The following is a 21,804-nucleotide window of genomic DNA, read 5'->3' on the forward strand; positions in this document are numbered from 1 at the left end:
TAGGAGGAAGAGTTGGGAGAGGGAATGGAGGAGGGGTTCTGGTGTGAGGTACTCTGGAGGGTGAACGCCTCCACCTTGTGTGCGAGGTTGGAGTTGATACAGCTGAAAGTGGTATATAGAGCACACCTTACAAGGGTGAGGATGAGCTGGCTCTTTGAGGGGTAGAAGATGTGTGTGAACGTTGTGTATGTTTTGGTCCTGTCCAAAGCTGGAGGATTACTGGAAGGAGGTGTTTAGGGTAATCTCTAAAGTGGTGCACGTGAAACTGGACCCGGGCCCTCGGGAGGCCATGTTCGGGGTGTCGGACCAGCTTTTGTTGGAAACGGGTGCAGAGGCAGATATTGTAGCCTTCACCTCGTTGATCGCCCAAAGGCGGATCCTGTTAGGGTGGCGATCAACCTCTCCACCCTGTGCCCTGGCGTGGGGACCTGCTAGAATTCTTGACTCTTGAGAAGGTCACGTTTTAACTGAGGGGAAGGATGGGGGGGTTCTAGAATTCATGGGCGTTATTCGTTGGAGGGGAGGGGGGACTGTGTGTGTTAATGGTGACTATGGGTGATTCCTGATTCCTTTCTGTCATTCGTTTATGTTAACTTGCGACCTAATATTTGGGGGTTTGGTGGGAGGATAGGATCGTTGTCACTGATATGGGGATTGACATTGCATCCGTTACTTATTATTGTTGGGTGTAAATTTGGGAGAAATGTGAAACGGGAGGATAATAAAAATGTATTTTAAAAAAACTTAGACAGCAAAATTCCAGACTCCCACTACCCTCTGTGTAACAAAGTTCTTCCTCATGTCCGCTATCCACCTTCTGCCTCTTATCTTGAATCTACGTCCCCTGGTTCTAGAATTTTCCACCGAGGGAAACAATTTTATTCTGCCCACCCGATCTCTTCCCCTCATAATTTTGTACCTCAACTAAGTCACCCCTCGGCCAAGGAAAAGCGATCTATCTCAGTGCCATTTACCACTCTATCCCCTTTATCCCCTTGATGTCTTTGCTATCTGGAAATCTATCGACCTCCGTCTTGAACATATTCACGGACTGAGTTTCCGCAGCTCTCTTGGTAAAGAATTCGAAAGATTTAACATGTGTATATAGAGCCTTCAGCACGATATTCAAAGCGTTACTAAGGAAGGGAGCCGCACCACTGTCAATAGTGTTGAATTGGATACAACGTTAAACCAAGGCCTAGCTGCACTTTCAGATCGGTGTAAAAATTCCCAAAGGACTGTCCCAGGAAGAGCAAGGAAGTCTTGGCCAACAGTTTCTCCCAATCGACATCGTTTAAAAAAAACACGGATGATCTGGGTCACTTATCAGATTGGTGTTTGTAGCCGTTTGCCGTGTGCAAACTGGTTCTCTACTTGCTGCTTCGTAACAGGGACTCTCTCTAAACACATGGCATGATCGGTATCATTCATACATACGGTGACACCATTAACCTCTTCATCTCCTCCTTCCAAGCTCCCAAAATAAGGACTGAGAGGGAGATGGAGGCAGGTTCAGTAACTTTCAATAGGAAACTGTGTACACCTGTGCATGCAAATGAAGAATTTGCTGGAATTAGGTGAAAGGGTCTAATCGGATTGCTCTTTTTCTGTGCCATATCAAATTCGAGTGTTTTTCAGCTCTGGCCAAGATGAGACTCCTACACCCGTGATTGACCCAAAGCCAGAGGCAGATTTACACTTTGTGGAGCCCAATGCTGGGGTCTTCAAGGCAGCCCTCCCGCCACACTCATCATCTCCGCGTGTTGGTAAGGCTTGACTTGGCGCCTCGCTGTTGCTGACTGGCATGCCCCCAGCCCTGGCTGGGTGGAGTCACCCCGTCTGCTCCCATCGTTGTTTTGACGGCTGCTGACCAACTGGCTTGTTGACCACCTTGTGGCTCTCCGCCCGACCAGGGCGCCTCGCCTCGCTGCTGCTGGCCGGCCTGTCCTCCTCAGTCCCTGGTCGAAAACGCCGCTGGTGTGCCCTTTTCCGTGAAAGTATAGCACAGGCACCAAGATTGTCCTGTCGGAGGGATCTTCCGCCCCGCCAGCGCACCCACAGGCGGGTTTCCCAACGGCGTAGTGACGCCACAATGGGGAATCCCATTGGCCGGCTGCGGGAGCGGAGAAACCCGTCCAGGATCTTCTGCCTCTTCCTCTCTCCCTCCTCAACTAGTTGCCTCTCATTCCTCCCAGTTGGGGTATCGAGTATAAAAGCTCGCAAATTAAAGTTATATATAGAACAGCTTTGACAAAGGGTCATCTGGACTCGAAACGCTAGCTCTTTCTCTCCCTACAGATGCCGCCAGACCTGCTGAGATTTTCCAGCATTTCTCTTTGGAGTTACATAGACGTTAGTTGGTCACATTTGGAATGCTGTGTCCAATTCTGGTCACAGCACTACCAGAGGACAGGGAGAGTACAGGAGAGGTTCACCAGGATGTTGCCTGGTATGGAGAGTATTAGCTATACGGAAATTAAATAAACTGGGATTGTTCTCCCGAGAGGGACAGAGGCTGAGGGGCGACCTGATAGAAGTCTCTAAATTATGAGGGGTATTGATAAGGTGAATAATTGGAAGCTTTTTCCCAGGGCGGAAATGACAATTACAAGGGGGCGCAAGTTCAAGGGGAGGGGGGATAGGTTCAGTGCAGATGTGCGAGGTAAGCTTTTTACACAGAGGGTGGTTGGTGGTGGCCTGTGATTGGTTGGCCACTGCCAAGTGAGGTGGTTGATGCAGATATGTTAGCGACGTTTAAGACTTATCTGGATAGACACATGAACAGACGGGGTATAGAAGGATACAGGCGGTTGGTCCAGATAGTACACGTGAGCGGCGCAGGCTTGGAGGGCCGAAACTGTTCCTGTGCTGTATTGTTCTTTGTCTGTTTTGTCCCACTCTAAGGGGACCTGACTAATCAGGATCTGAGGTCACTCTGCAAATCAGCAGATGTAGAGTTATCAGGCTCTGATGGGTGCCCACAGACACCAACTGACGTGGAAGGAGAGAGTTACAGAACTTGGGTCCGAGTCAACTGAGGGCATAGCAACCAATGGTGGAGCACCTAAAACTGCAGACGCACCAGAGCCCTGAATTAGAGGAGTGCAGACAACTCCGAGATTGTAGGGCTGGAGGTGATTGTACAGAGGTGGAGGGGAGGGATTTGAAGACGAGGGATGAAAATTTTTTAATCGAGACATTGCTTGACTGGGATCCCGTGTAGGTCAGCGGGCACAGGGGTGATGCAGGCAGCAGAGCCTCAGATAACTTCCGAGTTTATGGAGGGTCAGCTGGGAGTGAATTGGAATTTTCAAGTTTAGAGGTAACAAAAGGCACAAATGAGAATTTCAGCAGCACTTGAGGTGGGACTTGGTAAAGTCAGGCAACATCAAGGAGATGGAAACGGTTGTAGTGGTGCGAATATACGGCCAAAGGAGCGACTCAGTATCAAACGCGACACCAAGGTTCTCAACAAAGGGAGAGGGACGGAGTCGGTAGGTAAGGAATGGAGGTTTGAGTAGAGAACTTGTGGATTAAAGCAGGAATTAACTGATACTGTCCACAGCCAAATCAAGTGTTAAAATGTCACACTGCATGTTTAAATCTTAAAACAGTTTCTCATAAATTCCCCTCCCCCTTTCTTCAGATCCCAGAATTTCAACGAGGATGCAAAATTGGAAAGACTACATGCACAAATCTTCAAATGTGGCAGGATAGGCTGTTTAGAAAAACACACAGGATCCTGGGCTTTATGAACATTAGCAGAGTACTAGAGCAAGGCTCCTTTTTTTTACATAAACACGGGATAGGTCCCAACTGGAGCATTGCGTCCAATTCTGGGCATCACACCTTCGGGAGGATATCAAAGTGTTGGAAAGGATGCAGAAGAGATTGGCCAGGGATGAAAGGCTGCAGTTATAGAAGCTCGGATTGTTCTCCTTAGAGCCGAAGAAGATTAAAGGAATATTTAACAGATGCACTTAAAATTAGATAAAGGGTTTCAACTAGAGTAAGAAGAAAGGAGGGTCAGAAACCAGAGGAGACAGAGTTAAGATAATTGGCAGAAGAACCACTCGGGAGATGAGCAGAAATGTTTTATACACCAAGTTGTTACGATCTGGAAGGCTAATGGAAGCAAATTCAACAGTATCTTTCAAATGAAATCGAATACAAACTTTGAAGGGAAAAAGTCTGCAAGAGATCATGTGCAGGGTAGTGGGGTCTAACTATAATATAATCTTTATTGTCACAAGTAGTCTCACATTAACACTCCAATGAAGGTTACTGTGAAAAGCCCCTAGTCGCCACATTCCGCCGCCTGTTCGGGTACAAAGGGAGAATTCAGAATGTCCAAATTACCTAACAGCATGTCTTTCGGGATTTGTGGGAGGAAACCGGAGCACCCGGAGGAAACCCACGCAGACACAGGGAGAACGTGCTGACTCCGCGTAGACAGTGACCCAAGCCGGGAATTGGAGCTGTGAAGCAACAGTGCTAACCACTGTGCTACCGTGCTGCCCTGCAGGTGACGAGCTAAATAGCCTCCCTCTGTGCAGTACGATGTGTTGATATCAAACCATCATACGTGAGGTGCTGAAGCCTAAAGTCTTTTATAGTGACTGTACCTTGGCCGCACCACCATGCTGCGAGTTTGTGAATACTTTGGCTCCAACTCACACTGTCTCTTTGTGCCCAAGGTATTCAATGGGCCACTGTGTACGAAGCGAGAGCATGGATTAAACCACCTGCCTGTATAAAAAGGACGGGTTGCTGAAGTAGTGGCCATTTCCCGCCCTCCAGTCACTGCCCCGCATGTCTCTTGGCATTCGTCCTCATTTTTTTCCCCCCTTTCCTCTGACTCTCCTGGGATTTAATTGCAAAAAGCAGCAGCTGCCCAATTTTCACCTGAGTGGGGCTGTTCAAATGGGTGGGAAAGATCACAAGCGAGTCCTTCACTGATCTTTAACCCCCCCCCCCCCCACCCCCGAGGGTTTTGTATTTGCGTGCACATACGACACAGACACCCCCACCCCGTGTCACCATGTTTGGCTCCAAGGCCCAGCTCCACACTGAACAGCCACCCTAGCCTGAGAGAGACGACTTGCTGATGTAGAGCAGGGGAGGAATGTCTTTTAAAAAGTGCACCTTCCCCCATAGAAACTCAAAGACCCGCACTCTCTGACCTCAAAGCATTCTCCCACTTCCATGTGCATTTTGGCTGCAAGTATCAGACATAATTTCCTCTCTCACAAAAATCAAGCTGTTCTTCCCCCTCCGAGGATACAGGAGCATTCAATCACAACCATTAGTTGCCTGGGCCTGACATCTCGGAAAGAAATCCGACCATTGAACCTTAAGTTTTAAAATGAACCAGATTTACAAAGAAAAGAGTGAAGGAGAGGACCACAGTCGGGACCTCATATCGATTCTGTACCATGCAACAGTACAGAGCATACGGGACTTTGTCTTTTCTGTTGTGACATCAGTCCTTGTAAATAAACACTGACACATACCATTACCGGGTTGACGGAGGTCATTTACCATGTAGGATTTTGGCTCAGGTAAGATTTTAAATCTATCCATTGGATATAGGTAAATGTGAATGATCCCATGATAATGCCCAGGGGTTGTCTTGGTAACACTGTTTGCAAACTTAAAGAATTGGCTGGCAATTCCTCTCCCTTCCATTGGTGATGTGTTGTATATGAGCACACGAGACTAAGGATGCCCATCCTGATTGCTACCTTGTTCAATCCCGTGTGATTAATCATCTGTTTCTGCAAGTGATTATGGGGGGTTAAATATCGGGAGAGCTCCCCGTTACAACTTCTTCGAAATGGTGACTGGACGGTCATCTACGTCCAGCTGAGAGGGCGAGAGGGGCTTCAGTTTCATTTCTCATTGAAAAGACCATGCCCCTGGACTGAGCACGGTCAATTCCAGCCCCACTTGACCCGGAGTCACAAAACAAGTGAAGGGAGATGTTATTTTTAAATAGCAGAGGTCCTTGGCCGAGTCCAACAAACTGCAGTCACCAAGTTTGTACATTTAACACAAATAACCTTTTATTATTTAACACTAACATAATTAAACTGACAAAAATGTAACTGACTGCCTGATATCCCTTTTCCAACTGCGCCCCCCCTTTCCAACACGGCCCACTCTCTGTATATAAATATATTCCCGTAACAGCCTCCCCAAAGAGGTGCCGGAATGTGGCGACTAGGGGCTTTTCACAGTAACTTCATTTGAAGTCTACTCGTGACAATAAGCGATTTTCATTTCATTTCATTTCATATATACACACACAGACAAGATAGAGGGAAAGGGTAGTGGAGACGGAGGAAATTATTAATGAAAATAAAAGGATAAAGGATCGCTGATGCACGAGAATGGCTTCCAGTTAAAGTCTTTCAGGAGTTCAATGCTTTCGTTTCAATACTTCTTCCTTCCAGGCTTGAGATGGCTTTCTCTGGCAAGGTTGTCTACTTACATTGTCGTTTCAAGATCATTTCAATTATGTAGTAAAGATGTACCAGGCACTCAATTGTTTTAGAACAATAAAGCAGTTCTTTACTTCAGCAGCGAGAGAGATAGAGTGCCCCTTCTCCTTTCAAGGCCCGCCCAGCACTTTCAGAAGCATCACCCAGGAACCAGTCACTGTTGTCAGACAGAACACTGTTCCTGGTCACCCCACAGGTTGACACCCAGCCAATTGAACCGACTTCCTCCAACTCTGCTTCTTAAGATTCACCCGGCGCCAACGAGCCCGTTTTCTCCTCTCCAAAATACAAAACCTGGAACACACTGTCCTGGCGAGCAGGCTGCCTCAGCTCAAGTCCTCCGCTTAAAGACACATTCTGATTACGAGTCCACAGACCAAAAATAATGAAAAGAAGCACGAACAGAGGGAAATGAAAAGGAAGGACTCTCAACACCTCCCACAACCACCCGACTCACTCAGTGATAGGGGTGAATCATCATAGAATTTACAGGCAGGAGGAGGCCGTTCGGCCCATTGAGTCTGCACCGGCCCTTGGAAAGAGCACCCTAACTAAGCCCACACCTCCACCCTATCCCCGTAACTCCACCTAACATTTTTTGGACACTAAGGGGCAATTTAGCGTAGTCAGTCCACCTAACCTTCACATCATTAGACTGTGGGAGGAAACCGGAGCACCGGTTTCATCACCGAAACCCCACACAGACACGGGGAGAACGTGCAAACTCCACACAGACAGTCACCTGAGGCCGGAATTGAACCAGGGCCCTGGAGCTGTGAGGTCAGCAGTGCTAACTACCGTCCCACCATGCCACCCAAAAGCACTCTTACCTAAGCCCACTCCCCTCACCCCCCATTTCCGTAACCTTGCTCGTTGATCACGGCCAATACATTTAACCTGCACATCTTTGGACTGTGGGAGGAAACCCACGCAGACACGGGGAGAACATGCAAGCTCCACACAGTCACCCAAGGCTGGAATCAAACCCAAGTCCTTGGCGCTGTGAGGCAGCAGTGCTAACCATTGTGCCACCCAAGGCTTTGAGATTAAACACTTTACGATAACTGGACATAGCGGGAATGGCAAGAGATATGCCAAGCTTGTATCTTGGAGTACCCAGTTTTTTTTTCTCAATTAAGGGGCAATTTAGCGTGGCCAAACCACCTAACATCTTTGGGTTGTGAGGGTGAAACGGGGAAAATGTGCAAACTCCACACGGACAGTGACCCAGGGCCGGGATTCGAACTCTGGTCCTCAGCACTGTAGTCTCAGCACTGTAGTCCCAGTGCCGCCACGTGCCGCCCCCTCCCAAGCTTGTATTTTACGGCTACTATATAAATTCAATTAGTTGTTGACTAATGCAATAAAACGTCCCAAGGTATTTCACAGGAAGGTAATCAGACAAAAATTGATGCCAAAGGACATGTGACTATAGGTTTGGTCAAAGGAGTACGTTTTCAGGAGAATCCTAGAAGGGGAAAGAGGTGGAAAGGTTTAGGCCAGGAATTCCAGAGACATTCAAAGTTCAACTTGTCATAAGTAACAAACACTTTGAAGCACAACAATTGCAAAGGTTGTGTGATTGAAGTGGTCCGTCCGTCCCCCCCCCCCCCCCCCCCCCACCCCCCCCGGGTCCAATGAGCGTCTTACCAGTTTGTGTGCTTTGCAGCTTCTGTGGCCAGGGGTGAGATCTCGCACGCTGCACCTGGCAAAGAGCCCCTAACAGTGAAAAGCATTTAAATAAATGAGGCCGAATTTCCTCTTCCTCCAATACCAAATGTCTGGTCAACTCTGTGCAAGTGGATTCAGCGCGCGCTGCTGGAAAATGATTGTCAGTCATCGCAGGAAGAAAGAATCGGAGCGAAGGCTGTTCTTCGAGGCCCTCGACGTGACGCACAGCTTCTGATGGGCTCAGTTGTTGATTTATAAAAATTTGTTCGTGGAACGTGGGTTTCACTGGCTAGGCCAGCCCATCCCGAATTGCCCTTGATTAGCTTCTAGCCAGTCATATATGTGACAGACTCATTGGGTGCGGATTTGTGGCCTCATCGCGCCCGGCCTTGTTGGGATGTGGCCTCATTTGCGACGCTCGGAACGCCTCACCAGATTTAACAGAGCCTCGCGAGATGTCGCGATCTGGATCTCCCCCTCACTGGTCCTCATCCCAGATTGGCATGTTTAAAGGCTCATTTAATTCTGCATTCGCGGGATTCTCCCCGGGATCGCGCCTGGGATCTAACGGCTGTGCCTGGGAGACCTCGTCAAGGCACCATTTAGTACTGGTTTCCACGAATGTGGACTAGTCGGAATGGTGGCCGGGGGGGGGGGGGGGTTTGACACCCACGGGTGGTTGGGGACCCTGGCATCCCCTCAGCCTGGTACCTTGGAGTGCCACCCGGGCACACTGGCAGTGCCGGCCAGACACTGCAGGGTGCCTGGATAGCACTGCCAGAGATTGGGCCCAACAAGGGTTCCTTACCGGGGGTGAGGGGGGCTAGGGGGTGTTCCCAGGGGCCTTTCCAAGGTTGGGGGTCAGAAACGACGAGGGGGGGGGGGGGGGGGGTCGAAAAGGGGGGAGATCGAGGCAGCCAGACGAATTGCCCCCCAACCTGCGAGGAGCCTTTTCTGCCGGCTTCCCATCAGGAAATGACGCCTAGTGCGGCCGAATCCCCAGCCCAAAAAAACCCGACAAAGTGCCGTTAAATAGCGAGATATTTCCCATCACTGGAGCTGCCCTGAACAACCTGCTAAACGCACCCAACACCGGACACAGATTTGTTTGGGGATAAATCGCGCCCAGTATCTCGGTGGTCACAGTTGGCCAAAACTCACAATTAGAAGAATGCTCTGGACAATAGTTTGCCATTACAGAGGCTAGTGCTTTTTTTTTAACCATGAACTGATGCTAGAACGTCTTTCATCTGTTCATTCATGAACTCCGATACTGTTAATCCTCTCTTCCTTTCCCACGATACACATACTCCCCCCCCCCACCCCCCTCCTCCACACCCTACCCAGTACCCTCGTACCCACTCCGGTGCCACAACCTACCTCTTACCATATCCGTCCCCTTCCCTGGCCTTCCCCCTGCCCTTTTCTACCCCTCAACTACCCTCACCCCCCTCTCTCACTCTCATCCCCACCCTGCTCTGACCCCCCCCCCCCCCCCCCCCGCGTGTCCCAATTACGTGTAATAAGCAACTTCAGCTGTGATACTATTGATAGATAATATATTTACACCCTCATATACACACAGGTATGCACAACACAATGACTTAACCTCATCCCTCATACAGCCCGATTTTGTTAGATTCATCATCTTAAATACACATAATACAGATTCAAGAATTCTAGAAGTGACTGGTCGTATCGCTAGGTTCATGGACTAGAATCCCTACATTGCAGGAGGAGGCTATTCGGCCCATCAAGTCAGCAACTGACCCTCCAAAAGAGCACCCCACCTAGGCCACCTCCCCCGCTCTGGCTGCTTAACCCTGCCAAACCTGCACACCTTTGGACTGTGGGAGGAAACCGGAGCACCCGGAGGAAGCCAACGCTCACACTGGGTGAATGTACAAACTCCACAATGCTGCACAAGGTGGGAATTGAACCAGAGTCCCTGGTGCTGTGAGGCAGCAGTGCTAACCACTGTGCCACCCTTACAACACTCTACTAACCAGCCGTGACACAACCTGTCCGCTCACTGTCACTGTTGATGGGCATCTTAACAATCCCCGGTTACTGTGATCAGCTGCAGGGCTTGCTGAAGGTTTGTAGGAGCCAGCGGTTTCAGGGACTGCTCTCCTCCACTGTGGCACGGAGTCAAAGAGTCCGTCTGAACTGGAAGATGCTGGAGATGCGACATAGCCTCTTGCTGTGCCTCCAACTGGTCACAGACGGTTACCAAGCCTTCACCTGTCTCAGGCTCTACCTGCCGCAGGGAACCAATCCGCTGGGGCTGTTTCCTCCGCTGCTCTCGAAAGGTATCGGGGGTTATGGGGAAAATGGGGATGAGAAAAATATCAGCCATGATTGAATGGCGGCACAGACCCGACGGGCCAAGTGGCCTAATTCTGCTCCTATGTCTTATTAAAAGATCCAATAGTATTCTGTAAAGGGTGTAATTGAAGATGCAGTCTCGATACTGAGATATATTCACCACCACCATATTCACTCCCCTGGGAGGAGCCAGTTCCCAAAGCCCTCTCCCCCTGGGGATGTTCCTCACCCCATGTCTGGGTCTGTCCTAGACTCATTGATAAGCGATTGATCGCTGTGATTAGTCAGTAACTCCATTGTTACTGCATCATCTGACAATTGGGATGAAATGAAAAATGAAATGAAAATGAAAATCGCTTATTGTCACGAGTAGGCTTCAGTGAAGTTATTGTGAAAAGCCCCTAGTCGCCACATTCCGGCGCCTGTCCGGGGAGGCTGGTACGGGAATGCCAGAAAGTGAACCAGATCCTTGTTCTTTTATCACTTAGCAATTTCTGTTCTTTCCATTTAATAATCTGTCATTTCAGAGGAGAGCGGGGGAGTTCTCCCCAGTGTCCTGGCCAACATTCATCCCTCGACTGTCATCACCAAACGCAGATTATCTAGTCATTATCACATCACTGGGGGAGTTTGCTGGATGCAAATTAGCTGCCACTTCCCCCACTGTGACAACACTTTAAAAAGAACTTCACTGTCTGTAAGACACTTTGGAACATGCTGATATCCTGAAAGGGCTGATTTATGCATATAGTTCCATGAGACTCTCTACTATAAATGGTTGGGAAAGGATACATGTTCTGACTTGCAATGTTAGATACAGTGAAATTATGATGAGTCAAAGTCAGATGACACAAAGTTTTGGTTATAGTGAAGTTGTCAACCATTCCCACTGGTAGAATAGCAAATCTCATAGAACGTTGCCTGGGGGATAAACCGAAATTCTGCACCAGAATTAAGCCAAACCCGTCTAAAGCGTGACACCATGACCATGCCGACCAATCAGAATGGAGTTAGACCACACAAGAGTGTGAAATTGTGGAGCGCCGGGCAAGCCATCATTTGACACAGAGACCTCTCTGTGAAAGGACACGCAAAACCTGCGAGTACAGTTAAACCCTTCAGAAAGTTAAGTGTTGTCGATCAGAGAGAAGGTGAGGTCAGTAGAGCAAGTGGGACACCGTGGTACACAGTGGAAAGTGCACGTCGCAACAGATAGAGTTTGTCCACCATTATGAAACAAGGGGAATACCCTGGAACATTTCAACAAGCGGTAATTCTCTCCAGCAAGCAAGGCGTTGAAGAAGCTCTGCTAACGTGGTTCAAGGGAGGCCAAGTAGAGGACTTTCCATTTCCAGATGATGGGTTCAAAATGGTCTTGCCCTGATCACGAACAATTATGCACCATGAGGTATTTTTAACCCAGGTAAAACGGGACTATTTTACCGTCTCTTGCTGGACTTTGATGTGTGAAGGTGGAACATGCAATGGTGGAAAGCGGAACAAGGAAGGTGTCTCTGCTGCAGTCTTTGCCTACATGCATGGCACTGAAAAGTTGCTTCTTCTTGTGACTGGGAAGTCCAAGAAGCCATGTTGCTTCACAAATGTCAAGGCACTACACAGCACGAGGTTCACGAAACCGCTTGGATGACCTCCAGTGTTTTGAGCTGTGGATCAAGGAAGTGGCCAAAATATATCAGTAGAAGAAAATGAAGATTTTTTTATCAGTACAGCCAACTGCCCCATGCAGTCTTTGAGAGGCAAGAGCATCAATGAGGTGCTCAGGGCCAGCAATGACACAGCCAACCTCCAGCTAATGGATCAAGGGGTAATTAGGAATCTGAAATCTTATTGAGGAGAAGAAGGAGTACAACCCAACTGCTCTAGGGGCCATATTAACGATGAAGGAGGCATGGACGATGGTAATGGAAGCCACAATTGCAAATTGCTTCCACTATGCAGGGTTCAAACAGGTTACGACTGTGCAAGGTGTCAAGAATGAGGAAGAACAGGGTGAGACCAACCAATTCCCGATGACAAGGAACTTTTCCCTCGTCTGTGGGAGCTCAGCATGGAAATTCCAGTAGACACAACCATAGGAGGTTAGGCAGAGGTGGGCGATGCTGTGCGCTGCACCATGGATCTGACACGATGCAATTGTACATCCCATAAATTCTTCAGCCGAGGAACCTGACACCCCGAAGGATGCCTGCCCCCTCACCCACCTGTTTCCCTAGTCGAATCCACAAAGGCCGTAGAAAAGCTCCGAGATCTTGAGCTGAAACGTGAAAACACCAAAAGCTCGTTGGCAGCGTTGACGACGTGATGGACTACTCAGGCACGTCCGAAAACAGCATGTCAAGCAGAGAAAGATCACAAGAGTATTTTCGGAGCCAACTCCTGACATTTTTCAATGCAAAGCTCTGGCCTTTTTGCAATGTCAGGCCACTCCATAAGGTGTGAACAAATTGACTGAAGACTTTTTCCACACATTTACTGCTTTATTGTGTTTTCATTTGGCATTTGAATCTGGTGTTTTTGACATACACAGTGTTTGTCGGCATATCAGGTTACATAGAGGAGCATTCATGTGAACTGAGGCCTCCTTGGCTTAATGCAAGTTTGTGGGCAGATTCCCTGGGATTCACCTTATCGGGATTTTACGCTACCACAATCTGCTGACTGTGAAGCAGTCGGTGTGCAATGAACCTCTGAATGGACAGGTACAAGTTGGCTGGCAGCTGTAGATATTCCAACGCATCATCTGTTGCTAAGCAGCGCCTCCAGTCCATGCTGATGAAAGTGAAATTCATAAGGGTCAGTAAATTAAAAAGCCAAAATCAAAGAACAATCAATTGACACATTGGAAGATCTCCTCTGGCATTGATCATGGCATGCTCGCTGACGCACTGGCTGACAACAGTAGCATCCAAGCCCATCACAGGAGTTTGAACCAGACATTGTTTGACACAACCCACATAAGAAGACTTTCGGAAAAGTGATCACAAACTTGGCCAAAGAGGTCCGTCTTCAAGTGGCATCTTAAAAAGGAGACGGAGAAGGAGGCACGGGGCTTTTAGGAGGAAACCTGACAGCTTAGGGCCCAGAGAGCTGAAGGCTCGACTACCGATTGTGGAGCAACGGAATAGGTTGACGCACAAGAGGCTGGAATCAGAAGCACTGAATTCTCAGTGTTGTGGGATTAGAAGGGGTCAGAGATAGGGAGGCGGTAAGGCCATGGAGGGATTGCAACACGAGGATTAGAATTTTAAAAATTCCGTCAGTGAGCACAGAGGCGATGCGTGAAGAGGATTTGGTACAATTAGGCTACAGAGGTTTGGATCAGTTCACACTGGTGGACTGAGAGCTGGCCGGACGAATACTGGATTTAGACAATGTTGTGATAATACTATTAAAGATCAGCACACAACAGTACACTCACAAACAAATACTCCTTTGTGTTCTATTACCAGTGTAACTATGGAAACATAAACCCAGAAATTACTGTTGGTGGTAAATGCCTAACATTTTATTTCAAACCTTGCTGTTATTTTTCATCCTTACACCTAGAGGTGTGTAAGGCAGACTTTCATCTGATTCTATGTTTTCCTGGATCAGGTAACTAGTCTTTGAGTGTTGGGAAGGATTTGAAACGAAAAAAAAAAATGAAAATCGCTTATGGTCACGAGTAGGCTTCAAATGAAGTTACTGTGAAAAGCCCCTAGTCGCCACATTCCGGCGCCTGTTCGGGGAGGCTGTTACGGGTTTGCAGGTTGACAGACAACCTGTTTGGCCGTGTGATGAACAAACCTTCCTCAGCCGTCAAAGCCTCAACGTAGAGCTTCTGGCTCACAGGTAAACACGGTGGGCAGCAAGGTAGCACAGTGGTTAGCACTGTTGCTTCACCGCGCCAGGGTCCTCGGTGCGGAGTCTGCACGTTCTCTCTGTGTCTGCGTGGGTTTCCTCCGGGTGCTCCGGATTCCTCCCACAAATCCCGAAAAGACGTGCTTGTTAGGTGAATTGGACATTCTGAATTCTCCCTCCGTGTACCCGAACAGGCACCGGAGTGTGGCGACCAGAGGCTTTTCACAGTAACTTCATTGCAGTGTTAATGTAAGCCTACTTGTGACAATAAAGGTTTAAAAAAAGCACACTAGCCACTCTGCCACAAGACCTACATCGCAAACCTTAATCATTTGGCATGAATGCAACATGTTGAAACAGGAGATAGTAGATGTTGGAAGAACACATCTATCTACATCTGTCTAAGGCGGCACAGTGGTTAGCACTGCTGTCTCACAGCGCCAGAGACCGGGGTTCGATTCCGACTTCGGACGACTGTGTGGAGTTTGTTTATGTGTCTCCTCCGGGTGCTCCCGTTTCCTCCCACAGTCCAAAAGATGTGCAGGTTAGGGGGATAGGCTGTGCTAAATTGTCCCCTAGTGTCCAGGGATGTGCAGGTTAGGTTCTGGGGTTCAGGGGATAGGGCGGGAGTGGACCTAGGAGTGCTCTTTCGGAGGGTTAGTGACTCGATGGGCCAAATGGCCACCTTCTGCACTGTAGGGATTCTATGATGCTGACTGACTAGATATTAGGCCTTGGTTACAGTGTGACATTCAACACCACCCCCCAACACGTGGGACAAAAACTCACCAGAGGTCCCTGACTGACGGGACTGATATTTTGAGAAACTGCAGCCTGAGACGTCACATTCCTGAAGTCGGGAAGGGTTGTGCACTGTTCATTGTTACAGCCGCTGATCGGTTGTGAGGGAATAGTGTACAGCACGGTTCCCTGAGGCTGTGGTCTCACATTTCTGGCATTCTGTAGAGTAACACCAGAAGGCAGATCCATGGTTTGAACGACAAGCTAAATTAAAAAAAATATAGATATTTATTTTTCCCTTATTGTTTTGGGAACATGGAGGAAAACAATTGAAAATCTGACAATTTACTTTGTCCCTGTGGGGTTCCAGCTCCCGCTGGCCGACTCTATAAATGATCAGGAATCGTGTGGCGACCACAATATTGCGGCAGCCAGGACTCTTGTGGGTTGCACTCCCATCTCAGTCAGAAAGTTGTGGATTTACGTTGCACAAAATCCGAGGGACTGCTGCACTGTCAGAGGTGCTATCTTGGATGAAACCTTAAATGGGTTCCCGGCGGGCAGCACGGTGGCACAGTGGTTAGCATTGCTGCCTACGGCGCTGAGGACCCGGGTTCGAATCCCGGCCCTGGGTCACTGTCCGTGTGGAGTTTGCACGTTCTCCCCGTGTCTGCGTGGGTTTCACCCCCACAACCCAAAGACGTGCAGGTTAGGTGGATTGGCCACGCTAAATTGCCCCTTAATTGGAAAAAATAATTGGCTACTCTAAATTTAAAAAAATAAATAAATGGATTCCCGGCTCGGGTTACTGTCTGTGCGGAGTCTATACGTTCTCCCCAATGTCTGCATGGGTTTCCTCCGGGCGCTCCGGTTTCCTCCCACAATTCCTGAAAGACGTGCTTGTTAGGTGAATTGGACATTCTGAATTCTCCCTCTGTGTACCTGAGCAGGCGGCGGAATGTGGCGACGAGGGGCTTTTCACAGTAACGTCATTGCACTGTTATTAAGCTAACTTGTGGCAATAAAGATTATTTTTTAAAAATTAGGCCCAGTCTGCCCTCTCAGCCTGGCATTAAAGATCCCACAGCCACTATATCTCAGAGCAATGTCCTGACCAATATTGTTCTAAAAGTGATGTGTTGTCCTGAGGTTGTGAAAAGTGAACAGAGAAGTCTTTCTTTCTCGTATAAATAGCAGGACTTTTTATAAAGTTCAGTACCACAGCACTGATTCATTTCCACCCTCAAACACATGAAGGAGCCGACAATAATTACTTTAACAGTTCACTTATTGCGCAACATACCTGCGCTTAGCATCAACCTCAGCATTTCAAAAGTGAGAACATCTAAAGCTAAATAATGAATGCAAACAGAGCAGCGGGGAGCGAGTACATCTGGGAAGAAGGAAACATCACGGTTTATGGTTTGAAGTACAGTAAGGGGACTGTGTCAGACTGCTGCAAATATCAGGCAGGAGACACGAGCCATTGGTAGAGCTCCCGGAGGCATCGGAGACACTAGACAAACAAATAGGACTCCCACCACATAGCTACAGGTGGCAACAGTCAGCTGCAACCCCCTCTGAAAGGACTAAAAGGGCTGCAAATGCCTGACTTGCTGCTGCAGAGATCACCGGGAGTGGTCGGGGTGTCAAGTGGCTGCTCTGTTCAGTGCCAGGAAAATCCATAGACTCGAAAGGAGCTAGCTGCCAATGGAGCGAAAGAGCTTGCATTTCCATAGGCTCTCTTACAACATCAGGACATCCCAAAATGCTTTCCAGCCAATTACATATTTTCTTTTCATTACATATTTTGTTCTATTATGTTCCTGTAAAGCACCTTGGTGCATCTTATTAGTATTAAAGGTTCTATATAAAAGTTGGTGCTGTATCGGCACGGTTGTAATATAGGAGTTCCATCAGCCAGTATCCTCACAGCCCCCCCCCCCCCAACCAAACTGCAATGCAAAAATAGCCGGGTCATCTGTTTCTGGTGATGCTAACTGAAGCGTAGTTTAATGTCTCATCTGCAAGACGCAGCTCCGACAGTGCAGCACCCCTCAGTCCTGCATCAGGGGTGCTGCTCTGAGATTTTGTACTCAAGACCCTGGAGTGGATCCCCCGGGAAAGGAATGCGGTGCTGGGAGGGCACACAGTTGGGGGCTGCAAACGAACCCAGGCCACCATGGAAACCTAGAGACCCTACGATGCAGAAGGAGGCCATTCAGCTCACTGGGTCCGTCTAGACCCTCTGAAAGAGCACTCTACTCCACTCTATCCCTGTAACCCCACCTAACCTGCACATGCCTGGACACTAAGGGGCAATATAGCACGGCCATTCCACCTAACCAGCACATCTTTAGACTGCGGGAGGAAACCCACGCAGACACAGGGAGAACGTGCAGACTCCACACCGACAGTCACCCGAGGCTGGAATCGAACCCGGGTCCCTGGTGCTGTGAGGCAACAGTGCTAACCACTGTGCCCACCGTGCCATATCGCCCCAACAGGTGAGGAGGGACACGATTGTACTAAGGTGAAAAGATGTGCCGGGTGAGCCCCCAATCCAGTGATTTGGAAAGTGCTAGAGGGCGCCCTGTGTCCTTTTCCACAATGTGGCAGAGAGGAAGTGGTGGGCGGGATGTGGCAGCAGGTGCTACACCGCCGGCACCATGTGGACCTGCTCCTACAGACAATTCCCACTGTAACGCAATACGTCCAGGAGCCTCAATGATAGACATAATCATCAACCAAAGCTGCAACAACAAGGAGGCTGCTTGCAGACATAAAGTGGATGCACACCTCATTTACAATGTTATTTTGATGTATGACTCAACGCCAAGGCGCAGCAGACTGTCCCCTCAATGCAGCTGGCCACAAAGTGAATTGTAGAATCTTACAGTGCAGAAGGAGGCCATTCAGCCCAGAGTGTCCATGCCAACTCTTTGAAAGAGCTGGCCATAAGTGCCACTCCCCTGCCGATTCCTCACGGCCCTTTGCTTTACTGGTCCTTATCCAATTCCCATTTGAAAGTTACTGTCAGGAGACCATTCGGCCCATCGAGTCTGCACCGACCCACTTAAGCCATCACTTCCATCCTATCCCCGTAACCCCCTAACCTTTTTGGTCACTAAGGGCAATTTATCATGGCCAATCCACCTAACCTGCACATCTTTGGACTGTGGGAGGAAACCGGAGCACCCGGAGGAAACCCACGCAGACCCGGGGAGAACGTGCAGACTCCACACAGACAGTGACCCGGCGGGGAATCGAACCTGGGATCCTGGCGCTGTGAAGCCACAGTGCTAGCCACTTGTGCTACCGTGCTGAATTACTTCCACCATCCTTTTAGGCAATTCCATTGGTAGGGACCAGGTCTTGTGTTTACAACACACGATTAGACAAGTTCCAAACCCTGGTCTGGTCGGGAGGAAGATGCCAAGGGGAGATGAGGGAGCAGGAATCAGCGTCTAAAGAAACAATTCTATGGCATCTTCTGTGATCTCAGGCTATCTCAACGCGTCTTACTGCCAGTGAAGGACTATTGGAGAGCAGCCTTACAGCCGTGCCCAGCAAACAACAATGTAACAATGACCACATTAGATGACTGAGAAAGAAATATTGGCCAGGATGTTAGGAATGGGTTGAGAGACATTCCAATTACATGTCAAATTGATGTTACATATCCAATAGTTGACAGATATGTAAAGGGGTTGCAGGTGGCACTTGTGGTGTGATGATAGAGTTTTGTATAGTGTTCAAGGAAAATAAAGGTGTTTTGGGAAAGGAGCAGAACTCTTGACTCTTTACTCAACAGCAGCCAGAAGCTAACACAGGACACTGGAGGAGACTCCCTTATTCTTTCTCAAACTGTGCCTCCTGTGAGGGCACACAGCAATTAAAGTTTAACCCTTCACCTGAAAGAAAGCACTTCCGACAGGCACTCCCTCAGTGAGGCACTCAAGTGGCTAGCTTAGCTCTAGTGGGATGCAATTCGGACCCAGAGAGGGTAGTGCTCCCGACTCTGCTGCAGCTGGTAATGCTCGGTTACAGAAGGCAGCAGTCAGAGACCTGTAACCAATCGCTCATCAACGCTGGTCAGGTAAGGAAACCAGGAGCAGTGTGGGAGGGTGAGGTGGGAACAAACATGAACCCAAAAAATAACCCAAATAAAATTCAGGCTTTACCCACCTGAATATCGTTCCGTTGGAGTGCATCCTGGAGGATCCCTATGGACTGTATGGCAGAGACCACCTGGGAACGGCTAGGAGCCTGCAGTATCTGCGTGATTACCGGCCCCTCTTTCAGCACGTGACACGGCTGCTGTGTCGCTTTGAGCTGCAGTCCCACCATTTGCCGTTTGGTTATAACACTGCCCGGTTGATGCAAGGATCGCGGCTGAGGGCTGAGGACTTGTGATGTTCCGAGGATCTGCAGATGCGGAGGATGGAGCTGGGTCCTTGTGGCTTCCTGCTGTGGGACCAGGAAGAATGCACATTTACATAGCGCCTTTCACAACCTCAGGATGTCCTTAAGGGTACTTTCTGAAGTGCAAATACTATTAAAACACAGAACGGCAGCAGGGTAGCATGGTGGTTAGCATAAATGCTTCACAGCTCCAGGGTCCCAGGTTCGATTCCCGGCTGGGTCACTGTCTGTGTGGAGTCTGCACGTCCTCCCCCTGTTTGCGTGGGTTTCCTCCGGGTGCTCCGGTTTCCTCCCACAGTCCAAAGATGTGCAGGTTAGGTGGATTGGCCATGCTAAATTGCCCGTAGTGTCCTAATAAAAAGTAAGGTTAAGGGGGGGTTGTTGGGTTACGGGTATAGGGTGGATACGTGGGTTGAGTAGGGTGATCATGGCTCGGCACAACATTGAGGGCCGAAGGGCCTGTTCTGTGCTGTACTGTTCTATGTTCTAACACGAGGAAGCTAATGCGGGTGCACAAAGTGAGAAAACTGCAGTGTTCTGTATCACTAAAAATAAACTCATATTTTACAATACAGGAACTTAAAAATGGACATGGGGCAAATAATTGGTAGGATTCGATACTATTAAAAAGGTACAGTACACATTCAAACAGGCTGACAGCAGGGTTTCATCCGTTAAGGGCATAAAGAACGGGTTGGCTATTAGTTCCTTGTGGGTGGAAGGGTGTTCGTCTTAAAATAATTGAGGGATACGATAAGTTACACACGGAGATCCAGAACAAGGAACTCAATCTCAAAATTAGAGCTGGGCCTGGGGGCGGCACGTGGCGCAGTGGTTAGCACTGGGTCGGCGGCGCTGAGGACCCGGGTTCGAATCCCGGCCCTGGGTCACTGCCCGTGTGGAGTTTGCACATTCTCCCCGTGTCTGCGTGGGTTTCACCCCCCACAACCCACAAATGTGCAGGTTAGGTGCATTGGCCACGCTAAATTGCCCCTTAATTGGAAAAAAAAATTAATTGGGTTCTCTTAAATTTAAAAAAAATTAGAGCTGGACCTTTCAGGAGTGAAACGAAGAGGTATTTCTCCACGTGAATGGGTCGCGAAAGTGTGGAATCCTCTTTCCCCAAAAAGCTGTCGATGGTTGAGATTGATGGCATTTTGTCTGGCAAGTATATTAAGGGATGTGGAAAGAAGCTGGTTTGTCATCGCTGGGTCAAGGAGCTGAATGGGCCTCCTCCCTGCTCTCTTCAAAATAAGCACTTTAGTCCTGCTTTCCAAAAGGCCCAGTGAGTAAAGTTGCAGTCCTGACACTGCAGTCAATGGGTCCGAATTCAAAGTTTCATTGGCTTGGTCTATATATGTGTTTGTGTAACCCAACACTCACCTGATGAAAGAGCTACTCTCCGAAAGCTAGTGATTCCACACAAACCAGTTGGACTTTAACCTGGTGTTGTGGGACTTCTTAATGAGTCCGAAGTCACTTGGCCCCTATACGTACCCTCGACAACGAGAAGCCTCGGGGGTGCTGCACTGCAGATGACCTCTCCCCCTCTCTGGAGCGCCCTCCTCAACGATCTCTGTGTCAGCCACTCCTAGCCTCTCATTCGTCCCACATTTCAATCGCAGCCGTGCCTTCAGCTCCCGAGGCCATTAGGCCTGGATTGCTCTCCCTAAACGTCTCCAACATTTGACCTCTTTCTTCTCCTTTAACCTTAAACTTATACTTCTACGAAGCCCCTTTGGACATTTTACTACGGTAAAGGTGCCATATAAATTCCAGTTATTGTTGCAGCTGTTGTTCCCGGTCTCTTGACACCCGGGTGAGTTGTACAAATGTAGAGCCCTCTTGTGGCACGAATCAGAAAGTGTAATGCACCGCACGGCTCAGCTCTGCTTGTGATATTGCCAATGGAACTGAAACCTTATAACATGCCCAGGATCAGCAGAACCTTCTTCTCCAGCACAATGCTTCTGCTGGGAAAGAAAGCCTCCTGTGTCACAGGATGACAGGATATACAGCAGGCCAGTCGGCCCATCCAGTCTGTGCTGACATTTGTGCTCCACTCCATTCTCCTCCCACCTTTCCAATCTGCCCGCGTCTAACGTCGTCCAAATCCTTCAGCGAAGGGAAACGATCTCTGAAACTGAAACGCGTGGGTTTCCTCCGGATGCTCCCATTTCCTCCCACAGTCCTAAGATGGGCAGGTTAGGTGGATTGTCTAGGCTAAATTTGCCACTAAGTGTCCAAAAAGGTGAGGTGGGGTTGAAGGGATAGG

General features: G+C 48.8%; 1 protein-coding gene across 8 annotated transcripts in view; it reads right to left on the reverse strand.

Moving 5' to 3' along the window:
- Nucleotides 1-21,804, reverse strand: part of LOC119955772 — a 53,459-nt gene that overhangs the window by 10,164 nt on the left and 21,491 nt on the right. The window contains exons 12-15 of one of the 8 annotated variants that reach the window (XM_038782313.1): nt 19,293-19,574; nt 15,153-15,368; nt 8,154-8,222; nt 7,756-7,971 (exon numbers count right to left, since the gene is read on the reverse strand). In XM_038782313.1, coding sequence (XP_038638241.1) covers nt 7,945-7,971; nt 8,154-8,222; nt 15,153-15,368; nt 19,293-19,574 — 594 coding nt within the window. In that variant the 3' untranslated portion in view covers nt 7,756-7,944. Of the gene's footprint in view, nt 1-7,307; nt 7,972-8,153; nt 8,223-12,979; nt 13,293-15,152; nt 15,369-19,292; nt 19,575-21,804 lie in introns of those variants that run through there. The other 7 variants (XM_038782309.1, XM_038782308.1, XM_038782315.1 and 4 more) reach the window with 7 other exon arrangements.

Source organism: Scyliorhinus canicula, chromosome 21 (genome assembly GCF_902713615.1).
Source record: "Scyliorhinus canicula chromosome 21, sScyCan1.1, whole genome shotgun sequence".
In the NCBI taxonomy this organism is placed as follows: domain Eukaryota; kingdom Metazoa; phylum Chordata; class Chondrichthyes; order Carcharhiniformes; family Scyliorhinidae; genus Scyliorhinus; species Scyliorhinus canicula.